The sequence below is a fragment of the Corvus moneduloides genome, chromosome Z, assembly GCF_009650955.1.
Source record: "Corvus moneduloides isolate bCorMon1 chromosome Z, bCorMon1.pri, whole genome shotgun sequence".
Taxonomy (NCBI): Eukaryota; Metazoa; Chordata; class Aves; order Passeriformes; family Corvidae; genus Corvus; species Corvus moneduloides.
Window position 1 is genome coordinate 5,800,876 of NC_045511.1, and position 13,503 is coordinate 5,814,378.

At 35.7% G+C, this 13,503-nt stretch overlaps 1 protein-coding gene across 6 annotated transcripts in view; it reads left to right on the forward strand.

The window, feature by feature from the left end:
* Positions 1-13,503, forward strand: part of PDE4D (phosphodiesterase 4D) — a 553,794-nt gene that overhangs the window by 393,108 nt on the left and 147,183 nt on the right. Inside the window, exon 1 of one of the 6 annotated variants that reach the window (XM_032095594.1) lies at positions 1,473-1,690. The exons of the other annotated variants lie outside the window; for them this stretch is intronic. Coding sequence (XP_031951485.1) covers positions 1,602-1,690 — 89 coding nt within the window. The 5' untranslated portion in view covers positions 1,473-1,601. Of the gene's footprint in view, positions 1-1,472; positions 1,691-13,503 lie in introns of those variants that run through there. 6 annotated transcript variants of the gene reach the window in all.

Here is a 13,503-nt window from a genome sequence, read left to right on the forward strand (position 1 = left end):
GCACCTTACTAACCACTGTTGGAATGATTTCAATTCCATTCCTTTGAAAATTAGTTGCTACATTATTTTAATTCAATTATATAGTCTGTAATTTTAGCTGCTCAAATAAAAAAAGTGACTTTTGGCCTTCTTGAAGCTTTCACCTATGAATCCCACATATTGAAAACTTATGATGTGAAGATATTGTCAGTTGATGCTGGAGTGCATTTGTCAGTGTAAGAGAAGAAAAATGGTTCTTCCAAGGAGAAAAACATAGCCAGCACATTTACAATCTTTCTGAAGAGTGTACTTATTCATAGTACCCTTTACCATGAAAACACTACATTTTATCAGATAATTGATGGATAGTTGTAACATATCCCTAGGAATTTATTTTTCTAAGTCTCTGAACTTTTCTGGTAAAGCCCTGGGTAGTTCTAAATTTTCATCTTTAACCTTGCTCTGGGTGAATACTCAGTTTCTTCTTGATCACATTTCTTATGAATAAAAATATCTGAATTTATTTTGTTTCAAGATCAATGGAAGTAGAGAATACTCTGCCTACCAGTGTTGAGAGATCATAGCCACGTTGAGAGCTGCTTGCATTTATCACTACTAAAGCTAGGCTAGACTAATTGTATGCAAGAGTTGAGTCTTGAATAAAAAATAAATAATAAAACAAAAAGAAGCACAAACCCAGGCAGCTAAACAAACAACAAAAAGACACTGAACTGGAACGACCTCAGGTTGGAAGGAACTGAGTTCAATTCTCAACGTCACTGGTGGTAATTCAGCACAGGAGTGATGTCATTGAGAAAAGCTGCAGAGGCCTGAAAATTATCTACCAGACTGAGACGTACTTTCTTAGAGTGGCTGATCTCTTGTAGATCATTAAGCCCTCTCAGGAAAGCTGCTTAATGTTATAAATTGATTCTCTTAAGAAACAGTGAGGATGGAAGACACACTTGAAGAGAGTTAGGAATTAAACAAAGAGGCAGTTGAGGGATTTGTGATTGTGTTTCCAGCACCAGTTTTACTCCCTGTTTACTATCTCCTTGCTGTGCTGGGGCTACACTTTGGGGGATGCAGCAGATTTTGATTTGGGTTTTTTTTTTTTTTTTTTTTGTTCTTTTGGCTTTTTTAGTCTCTCCATACTCTTAGCTGTCTGATGCCAGTTGAAACAGGTTGTTCAAATATAACACTTATTAAAAATACTTCCGACAGACTGTTAAGAATTTGAGGAGTTTTTTCTGGGCAGCAGTGAATAATCAGAGCATTGGCTATTTCTGGTCTGCCTTAGCTCCATAGTTCTGTGCGCTTTAGTGGCTGCTATAACTATCTAAGGGTTTACCATAAGAGTTCTCACTTGAATAATGTGATAAGAGCCCTGAATATAGGAGATGTTTATGCAAAGGGCAAGCCTCACGCAGCAGGAAATCCCAGTTATCCCTTTAGCCTGTGCTCTCAGCCAGACACATCTCTGCCAAAGCATACCAAAGGAAAAGGACGTACCCTTACACAGTTACAAGCGCTTCATGATTAGTGTGGGGCACTTCCAGCACTACTGTCCTGTGTCCCCTCAGGGATACACTTGTTAGACAGTTTTAGAAATAGCTTTTCCAATGGCGTTTCTGTGGGATCCTTTCGGAGCTTATATGCCTCGTCCATCTCCAAGAAATAAGATGAGATTTCGCTTTTTGAAGTCCTACAGGTATCTCTTATGGTGCAATTGACAATGGTTGCTGTGGATCTTTTTTATTCTTCTAGAGGATTACAGTATATAAAAAATTGGAAATGGCTTGTATTAATTTTGACTTTCTTGCACTCGTAAAGGTTTTGCTGAACATAATATATCAGAAAAACAGGTATTGTTTCTGTGTAAAAAAAAATATTATGAACTAGTGATCATGGAAGTGTATGAAACTGCACTTTTTCAAGTAAATGATAAATTTGAATATTTTTGTCACTCCAAGTTGGGGGAAAAGGTAGATTAACATTTATATCAATGTTCTTACGAAAATATTAATTCTAAATAGTCTCAGTACTTATAATAAGTTAGCATATTTAATTAAAAATATGACACACTGATACAGAATACCCAACCTGAACAAATATTTATAGTTGTGAGGTTTTTGCCAGAAAATCATATTTTCCAATTATTTTTGTGTTAAACACTTTTGGAAGTATAGCAAATGAGAAAAACACACAGATTGTATTTTTTCCTAAACTGTTGTTTAAAAATAGCAGTAGCAATGTTTGATTTCTATTATTTGTCACATTACTTTTGGCAATTGAACCAATATTTGTTCTTCAACTTCCTTACATTTATTTATAATAGATTCATGTATATTTTCAAGTAAAAAATTCTTATAATTCATTGAAGAACTTGCTACATATCACCTTAATAATAACTTTTAAATTTTAATCAATGCAACATTCAAGTTTATTTGCATACATGTACAATGCAAAATGCCTCAGAGGACAAATGCTTTATGTAGTAAACACTGTATAGCTGAACAGTGTTGAAAACAACTGCCTAGGCACCATCCAACTTCTCTCAGTATTTTCTTTTGGAAAAGTTAGGCTGCTCATACAGAGGGAGCTAGGTTTATGAGAAAAAGAATAATAACAGTTACAGATATTAGAATAGAAAATAAAAAGATGGTATCTGTTCAAAATTAGTTCATATAGCTCAGTTGAGATTCCCTTAAGGCAACCTTATTGTCTAGGATTTTTTTGCTTAAAGTAAGCTGCTTATGTTTCTTTTACAAATTTGTATCGTTTTATATGTATATATATCTCAATGCTTTAAAGGCAAAAAGAAAGTTATTTCCTGTAACATGTTAATATAGGATCTGATTATTTTCATTTTTAACTTATGTACATATTGCATGTTTTCTAATTTTTCAATCTAACAAAGTGAAAATATTCTTACAAGTTGTTAATAAAACTAAAAATCAAGGAACCTTTATGGAAAGTCCAGAGGTGTGAATGAATTTTGTGTTACCGTAGAGTGTTACATGTTTGTTTTTCAGGAGCTTTCAATAATTATGATGAGGTTGAAGATAATTTTATAAAAAAGTTGTCGTAGTTGTATTACTGAATGTGAGCCATATTCTTTGCTACTGTGTAATTTGACTGTAAGTCTCTAAGAGGAGAAATAAAAATCCTTAATATATATATATATATTGCCATGTCACTGCCATGGCTCCATTCATACTGTAGGTTATATTTAGAAATCTACTACAAAATTTTACAGTACTCAGTGCCTATGTAATTTAATAATCTTGTTTATGTCAACTGACAGTTCTGCTCACGTTACTCAACCATTTGATGTCAAGGGACTTTGGTTTCTAAAACTGTGTATATGATAGTGCTGTCCACGGGTTCCATGATGAACGTTGTTCAACAAACCATTTAAAATGTGAAGTTGGCCATAATTTTGAATTTTATTCTGTTACATCTTGGGAAAAAACAGAATGTTTCTTTTGTGAGATAATCTACTGATGAAACAGACCATCATGTTTTAATTTACATATTTCATTTCTGTGAGTTTCTGTGATACAGTGATGCCCCCTCACAGCCGAATTATGCATGCTGCCTTATAGCAAAATAGTGAATTGAGTTTCTTTGCTTTCAGAAGATGACAGAAGACCCAGGCTGATGCCAGTTTTCCCAGAGCATGGGAAAATATGCCTTGAAACAATGCAATTTTTCTAGGAAGAGACAGAATGCAATGCAGTCACTTAAAGCTCTTCTTCCTCCACCTGTCCCATCAAATAAACCATGACTTACAGCTTCAGCAGATTGTAATGAACAAAAAGAGGAAAGTAGACTAAAAGAGCTGGTAAACACACTGAAGATTCACTCTACACCAGAAATGCAAGTATTCTCAGCATGAGATGTAGAACCAAGGCCAGGAGTGGGTACTTCACAGAGAGGAGGCTCAGGAGACCACCAAAACATTTCACAATTTACATAACATCTTGCAGGCTGGAAGAGGAGGGTTGTTCAGTTTTGTAGGGAGGTGTGCCCATTCTGCTCTCGGGAAGATGAACATTCTTCTACTTCAATACAAAAAAAAAAGTGTACATCTTTATTGTTTTTCCAGCACATACAGATAAAATCACCTCTTTTCATTTTTGTTTCTCCTCTCCCTTTTTTTTTTTCTTTCATTTTAAAGCCTTGAGTGTCTCTAAATTGAAGCACACCTCCCTTACTGAAATGCAAATAGGAATTCTGTTTCCTGCTGCATTTCGCTTTGCTCAGCAAAATAGCACTAGATGTGACTGTGAAAACTACATCCTAATAGCAGCACAGTTACACATTTTAGAGCCTCCTGAAACCTCTGAAGAATGAATGCAGATAGAAGCTTTGGAAGCTTTCTTCATGATCTCTAAATCCTGTCACACATGAATGAAGAAGCACTAAAACACCTATCAAAATTTCCTGCACATAACTGAGATGTATTGATAAGAATATGCTATATGACACTCAGTTTGAGATACTAAACACACCTTCCACTGACCTAATGACAGGTCCTCAGGACCACTTAGAAGATTCTCCAGATGCATCAGGATATGCCTGGGATATCTGGCTTGCCATTAAGTCTTTTTCCACCGTATGTGAGATTTTTCACCATTTGTGAAAAACACAGTGTCTATCTGCTGAGTAAAACCTTTCTTGGGAGACAATTTTGTAGAGATGGAAGCTCCAAAGTAAAATGGGTGTTACGGAGAAATGACACTGTCAATAATATTCATTAAACTGAAATAATCAAATAATTAGTAAGTTTGCTAAATTATTGCAGTGTCAGAACTACATCTTTGTTCAGTTAGCTATGAAAGATGCACTTCCCGAGATAGTAATCATGACACTTATACCTTCATGTGGAAAAGAAAGAGAGGTTCTTTGTTGGGTTGTGTGAGTTTCTTTTGTTCTGCTTTCTTTCTGTTTTTCTTCTTTGGCTGCCATCTGGCATATTGCCCTGGACTAGAGGAACAATCATGTGGCTGAAGCTACTGCCAACACCACTTCTGCAGCCAGCTGCTCACAGCATTCGTACATAAGGAGGCAGATTCCCTCCTGCCAGATAATTGTACTTGAAGCCACTAAACTCTTGGGAACTGAGCTGGAAAGTGGGATATCTCTCTTAAACAGCAGTTTTCAGGAATCCCTTCTCTAAGGCGATTTCTTATTTATGTCAAAACTCTCTTAGTGGGAAGAGTGTGATATTACAACTTTTTGTTGTTACAAGCTTGGTGATGAAATGGAAATAGAAGCCAGATTAAAATTTATTATTTTATTTGTTAGGGATTACAGTCACAGCACACTGGAAATATCTTGGTTCTATTTGACCAGCCATTCAATATTTTCTATGAAATAAAATATTTGAATGCATAAGTGTTAACTTTTCTAGTGTATGTGATGAATCACACATTTGATTTAATATTCAGCTGTTCATAGTCTGTAATTCATAGAAAGCCATGTGACCACTAAAGGGATGTCTGAAACCTCACTCAGACTTATTTTAGACAAATTTACATGCCAAAAATCATCTATCCAGTTCAACATTTGGTATGGTTGACTTGAAATCTTGGGAAAAGTGGCAAAATAGCAAGGCATATTGCAAGTCAGATTAAGTAGCAATAGGAGAGCAGGTGCAAGTGAATCACACTTAACCTTTTGTGTTGCTGCAGACTTACCTCCTTGTCAAAACTGCCTAGAGAGCCCCGGATAGTGAATAAATACAGAGTCTCAACACCCTTTCCTAACAGTTCAGAAAGTCGAGCTCCAGTCCATAGGTACCAAACAGCAGGAAAAACTGCAGAGCAGCAACATGTGCATAAGTTTCAGCTTTTGCTTAAAACTTTTTTGACATAGTTGATCATCACAGAGATAGGTTAAGTGAATCTATCACAGTGGGTCAGGTTGCATCTGTCACTGTTTCTTATTGCTGCCCTGGATTAGTGTTACCTGAGTGTTTATTCAGTGGTATTTTATGGTTCTTGCTGCAGCCTTGGAAGTGATTTAATAAGCGTGAAATAAATAGAAAACAGAAGTATATCTATAGCTATTTTATCAACTAGTTTTTTCCAATTTATGCTTAAGTAAGTTCTGACAGCCAAAGCCAGATCCTCCATGAGTAACCACACAAAACATTCTTTTATAAAAAGTGAAGTAAACTATGATGATTAATGTTGCTACAGTTTACAATAAATAAATGGCTGGGCTTTGCTGTTTGTGGTTAAAACAGTCCCCACACAAAGCCAGCCTTTGAGATTAGGCTAGGCACATACACTAGCATCTCTTGGGATGCAGAAAAAGATTGCACTAACCATGAACACCAGGAAATACTCAGTTTGATTTAAAAATTGTAGCTGTCCATGAATATTTATGTAAATGTCAGAAGTATCTGTCTTGCAATTCCCTGATGTGTCATAAATTCTGGGAGCACTATAAATAGACCTATCATTCAATCTGATACCGAATACATCAGGAACAAGCTGATGCAAGTTCAGCATGTACAAATGTTGTAATTAATTTCTAGATACTTCGTTAAATAAGAAAAGTAATACAAGGGTAACATATTCATGTTTATTTTATGGCATTCTAGAATTTGCTTTTTTCCATTGTGGATCTGAATAGATTTTTTTTTTAATGCTAAACTGACATTTCCTATTGGAACTACTAAATCCAATTTATTTCTTTGCCCTAGAAACCTAATAATCTACAGGTCATTTTGTGTTTCATTTGTCTCTATGAAAGGAATTTGTGAGTGTTATTTAAAAACTTCTGTAATATGCTGAAAGGTAATTTAATGTTCTAAAGCACCTTTCTTCATGGGGCAATAAAGCAAAGTAAGAGAGAAAAAAAGAGGCTCATGCCCACCTAGAGGAGTCTGGCACAAGTCTGGTGCCCTTAGCAGTAGAGGCAGTTATCCTTCAGCACATGGCTGGTCCATACAAGCTAATCCAGCTCTTGGTCTCTGCCAGCAGCTAGCAGCAAATATTTGAATGTGAACAGTAAGAAACTTGGTGGTTACAGTATAATCTTCCTTGAGAGATAATCTCTTCAACATCTTCGGTAGTTCCCTGTGTATCAGTATGCCAGAACTCTCCTTACTGTGTGTATTACTTAGTCTAGAAAGTCTGAGTATTTTACTTATTCACACCAAATGTTGAGCATTATGCAATAAAAAAATTGCTGAATTTTTCTCTTCTGCAGTACTTTTTGACACTCACTTCCACAGATGAGCTCTGTACAATGTGCAAAATTTACTTCCTCCTGGTGTCTAATTTTGCCTTGAAACATTTTAAGTAGTATTGTGACCCAAAGATTTGTTGTTGTATATATTTGTAGGCCATTCTTTTTCATGAGCTTTCTAACTAATCTTTTCACATGGAAAAATTTTGTGTTCACGTCATTCATGTTGCCAATCTCTTAACACCTCCTCCTATCACAATGCTCTTTCTAATGGAGAGTGACCAGAAGCGAACGCAGAGCTTCTGATGAGGACAAATGGTCTAGAATTATAGTATTTCTATTCTCATGTGGAAAAAACAAATTCTATTATGAAACTTCTATTATTCCCCTCTATCTCATTTCTGATGTAGATTAACAGGCATTCTGATTAACTGGTTTTAAGTTGTGAGCAATAACCTCCCATCCATTAAATAACACCATCCAGGTTAGATATTCTGTGTTCTTAACACTGTTAGAATGGAAGTGTCAATTCCATTACTGTGCACTTTTTTCTTCATGTCTCCCCGTTCTCTTTTCTTAGAGAAGTTTACAAGGACATAGTATTGTGCAAAGGCAACAAGGATCATTTCAGTAGGCAGTTCAATCTCACTGGAAATTTTGCATTTTTAAAAGAAAAAAACCCAATCCAACCTTGTGGCAAATAGTGAGTTTTACATAATTCTCTATGGGAAGAATATTTTTATTTTAGGAAGGAAAGAGAAAATGGTATTCAGGTTTTCTTTTTTTTTTTTTTAATAGTGTCTCTTCTTCAGGATTTCTGACTTGGTAGGAGGCTAGGAAGTCCTTCAAGAAATATGTCAGAATGCATGCAGCTGAAGAAATGGGGGGTTTTAGCAGTAGGAGGAGACAGAGGTTTCCCATCAACATACCCATACACTTGATCATTATATAGATGTATACTGTATAAACAGTCTGCACACATACAAACATATGTGTGTGGGTGCATCCTACACTGAAGTATACAAACTATCAGAAGTTTTCCAGGAAGAAGCTGAATACACAGCACTTACTTTATCATTTGTCCATGTGAACTTCTTTTTCCTTTATTTGTTTTACCTTTGCAACATTTCCAGTCAATACTTGGCTCTTCAGAGACTTAGCTTACACGGGCTTTGGTACAAATGTCTGTTGAAGTTGTAAAAGTAAATGACGCAGTTGAACAAACACCGGGATCAGATAAACTCCTGTTAACACTAGCTGAAGTTATTTAGCTAGTAAAGAAACCTAAAATGGAAAAAAAAAACCCAAACTATTTAAAGGGGATATAATTGTCTTCAGGTGGAGGATGGGAGGCCTCTTTTTTTTTTTTTTTTTGTTATAACAGATGCAGGTGAAGCAAAGGGACAAATATAACAAATAAATAAATGTATAACTCTAGCTGAAGCTACATATACATTACTTTGATAGATGCTATGAGTTACCCTGTGAATGCAACTTAATTGGCAGCTGCAGAGAAGTGATCATTGCGGATGGAGCAGAATCTGCTGCTCCGACAGCTCTGGTGTAAGGCAGAAGCATCATGTGGCACTATTAAACTGACACATTTTTTATGTTACTTCTTATGTACTAATACGTGTGGATGCATTCTTAAATTTACTTGGTTTTCCTAAGTATGTGAAATGTACTTAAACGTCCAGGTAACCACCCATTGCATCATTTTTCTTTACTTCTTGCTCTTCCTTGTGACATAAAAAGAAAATGTAAATATGGTAATGCAAACATTAAACTGGAAACGCAGAGAAGCTGGTTATTTTAAGCAACGAAGTTCATCTGGTTTATATCATGCGCTGGAGGCCAAGGCAAATGTTTCAAAATCACTTGCACTTCATTGAACCAGGGACTGAACAATCAGAAAATTGATAATTTGGAAACTGGGGTATGTCTCTACAACTGTAGAAGTAAAGTTCTCCAAGCTTCTACTGGTGGCAAAGGAGAAAATGGTTTCTTTTAAGCATCATATAAGAAAAACACTCCAATGAACTTGCCATGCAATATCTATAAGTGATGGGCTCCTGAAGAGAAGTGCTATTGGCACCTGAGAATCAGGAAGAAATCTACACTACTCTAGCATGTGTGATTAGTCATATGAACCTTCTGAAACAAAAGGTTGATTTTTGAAGAAATGTTTCTATTTCAAATAGAAGGGAGAAAAAAGAGCAAAAAAACAGAGAGGAAAAAAATAAGATAAAAAGGGAATGCAATTTCTTAACATTAATCCTAGCATCCAGATGATTGCCTTAATGAGGTAGTCATGCAGTCTTAATGAGCGTGTAAGTGGCAAATGGTGTTTGTTCCATGTCTCCTCTTGGCCACAGTCTTTGTTTAAGCTCTCTCCCACATGACGCAGTAAAGTGTAAATTGGAACATGGAACATGACATATTTGAGGCTTATCTCATTTTGGCCTAAAAATACATGTAGTTCTGTTTTATGATAAATTCTGCTTGGGGTCATAGGAGACAAAAGGAATTCTAGACAGAGTGGTTTTACAATACAAATGCAAGCACACATTAATGCCAAAATAGGGCTTATTTTTTACAGATAAGGATGAAATTATTTAAAACAGGCTGTATATTAATTTATAGGGGGGGCCAATAGCAAAGTGTCATTAATAATCTGTTTCATGATACTGAAAAATTTTTGTTCTCACATACAGAGAAACAGATGCATCTGTGATCCACAAAAGATTTAAGTTTTGCTGTCACAGGTCTACATGCCTGGCTACCCATATTAGACTACTATTAAGATATAAAGTTTTATTAATACTGTAGATAATTTTCAGTCTGGAATACTAAATACACCATATATTAACCTAAAAATTCATGTAATATTTAAATTAAAAATACATAGTAATCCATGTAGTGTCTGTTAAACATATAATCATGCAATTATATGATTGCATTATAAATGCTGAAAGTCACAAATTATATGTATTTGTAAAAATCTAACATAAAACCTCTTTTTAATGTAGCTTGATACTATCAAAAAGTGCTAGCTGCTCTGACTTTAGTGAATACTATGTGAGGGCCCTGATTTTTCCACGGCTGAATCTGCAGAGTGAATAAAAAAGCCCAGAAATCTTTTCAGCTGGTGAACTGTGACTAGCTGGCATGACATGGAAAGGAGACTGTAGCCAGGTGGGTGTCAGACTCTCCTCCCAGGCAATCAGCAACAGGAAGAGAGGACACAGTCTTAAGCTGTGCCAGGGGAATTTTAGGCTAGACATTAAAAAAAAAATTCTTTACAGGAGGACTAGTTGAGAAGCATTGTAATGGGCTGCTTAGGGAAGTGGCAGAGTCACCATCCCTGGAGGTGTTTAACAAAAGACTGGATGTGGCACTTTAGTGCCATGGTTTAGGTCATAGGTTGGACTTGATAATCTCCAAGGTCTTTTCCAACCTGCTTGATTCTGTGATTCTGTGAGAGGGCCATGTCAGTAGTGCTAACCTCTTCTGCTCCCTGGAACAGAATATGAGGGGCCAAAACACACTTCTGGAAAGGTCCTTGCTCCAGGGCTCAGGTGGTCCACAGTAGCATTCAAACCAAGAAGGGTTTACAGCCTTTCTACTCCATTAAAATAGATTGATCACAGTTTTATACAGGACTATATCATTTTCTGCTTGCTCGTATTACAGTACAGTCAACTCCAACTGTTTTTAGATATATCTTGGAGAATCACAAGAGTTTGTTTAGAAAGCCTTTCTTTTTTGCTTTGTCCTCAAGCAACTAAATCAAAAAGAGATAATCAGAACCAGAAAAGCCAGGAGCTTTCTTAAGATGCAGCTGAGATCTTTATCTAAAACCTAGATTCTAGAAACTTTAAGGAAAATACTTAGCCTGTGAGACTGGAAATATCATTTCAGAGGTTAGCAGGCAGGATAGTGTGACTTTGACAGCCACACCCTGAAAAAATTAATTACCTGAAATTCTAGTTTTCAGTGCACCTAGTGGATGTGTGACCCAAAGTGGTCATTGTGATGCCCTGCTTTTTCTTCTGGGATTCAAAATAGAGAGGTTTTTAAGCAGCAGTATAAAGGACTCACCCAGACTGATGTTGCCATGAAAAACTCACCAGCTTCTTCTTCCCTGACATTCTTTCAAGATGTAGATTTCCCAGCTGTATAATGCAACTGTTTTAGGATGTAGGGAAAGGGGCAGACAATCCTGGAAAAGCTGTGCTTGCTCTTTCCACTAAGAGAAAGATTTGCTGGATTTGTACTCTCTTCATCCTTTCATAGAAACAGCTGGTCTTTGACCAAGAAGATATTTTATAATTTGGACCATTTATTTTGAATTAATATGTTGTTTTGATCATAGTTTACAGTAGCTAATATAAATTTAAATGAAGGAGGATAAAAAGAAGTCAGAGGATGCAGTGAAAATTATTTATTGCAGCGTAGAATTGTCTAACTGATCTGCAGTTCACCAGCCTCTTAACTTTGATAAAGAGAAATAGATGGATTATATTAGTAATTTATTATAAATATTTTCTCACAGGATGCTTCTAAATGGTTTAGATAACATTTTCTTTTGGTGCAATATATTTATTTGATCCTGGAACATTGAATTCACCGTTAAATGTCATACGCTCTGTTACTATAAAAGAATAAAACTGCTTCCAATTACATATTATTTCAGTAAGACATGAGCTTGTTCATGCCAGCTCATCAGGTTTACTAAGTCACTTCAAAACAGTCTCTGTAGGAGCTATGGTAATAATGTAAAACAATGTAAAACTCTTTGTGGTAACAATATAAAGTGTTCTTGGACATTTGAAGTCCTACAGTGCTCATCCTAACTCTGGGCAGCAGCATAATTTTTGCATTTATAATGGATACTCTAGGAAAGTAAAGTATGAATATAATTTTAGAAAGACATCCTTAAGGAAAGGGATACTTTTTCTTCAATAATTTTTACATCTGCAGTTCATCTATATTTAATATTTTTATGTATAACCTAAATATTTGTTTTTCATTATAGTTCTTATCTATTCCTTTTTATTAATAGAAGCCATTGCAGAATTTCTGCCATGTTTTGGAATTTGTTTCTGGCTAAAAAATTGTCTGCTTTAGTTACCTTCTTTCTTTTTCTTGTGTCACTAAGAATATGTACTAACACCATGAGTTCATTTACCATCGGTAGATTAACACTTGGTTGATTTGATATGTATGAAAAAAATCTTTTCATACATTACAGGAAGATAGAGGAACTGTTGTCTTTATTTTCTGTACTTCTAATAATCTAGGTGATTTCCTTAGGCTTTGTCAGCACATCTTGAAGTTAAAAGTAGAAACAGTCTGATATTTTTTTTCGTCTACAAATGTCAGGTTTTACAGTAGCATTGTAATACCTGTGGGCTCAGAGTTGCAATTTAAGAAATGGTTAATGACAGAAATTTCAGAGGAGTCACAGAATTAACTTCTGTAGATTTGATATACAGGTCTTGTTTGGCAACATGACAGGAAACGATAGAACAAAGAGTGGAAAGGAGAAAAGAACTGTTAAGGGGGGAATAGTATGCAATGAAAGAGAACAGTGTATGACAGTCACATAAGATGTCTGTCTATTCACTTGGTAGCAAAAACTACATCACATTGCTGCAGCTGAATTTTTTCATTTTTCATTTTTCTGTTTTGAAGGGCTGAAATTGTTTCCCAGCTGCCTAGAGCCTTTTGATCTATAATGCCTGTCTTTAGCAAAACAATATTTTGATCTCCTTAGAAAAAGGGGTTCCTAGAGGTGACAATTTGCCCTGGTGAGTGGTTACACCTTACTGAGTTCAAGAGAACAAGATATGAATCCCCCTTCTGTTAATATAAATTAACTGATTTTAAGTATTTATCTAATAAATCACTATTATTATATGCAATGGCCAGGCATAGGTCAGAGCCATCCCAGGTTGCCAGTAACCAGTAGAACCTGGATGTAGATGTAGATTAGAGTCATGGAAAATCTTCACTGCAATTTTCAAGGCAAAACTTTATGGCAAACCCCTAGTACAGACAAACACAGCAGGCCAGTGGTGCTAGCATACAGAAGTTTTCTCTTTCCAGCTTCAAACCATATTCATAAAATTTTACATTGTTTTTTATCAGTTCTGTTTCTCTCACAGCCACTGTAATTGTAGCAATTAATGAAGCATTTAAGCAATGCTTCTGGAAATTTAATTTACGGACTTACTTGCTGTACTATCCAGGCCACCCAAGTGGTCTGCAAGTACTGAAATTTCCTAGAATATCAACTCACAGGACCAAAACAAC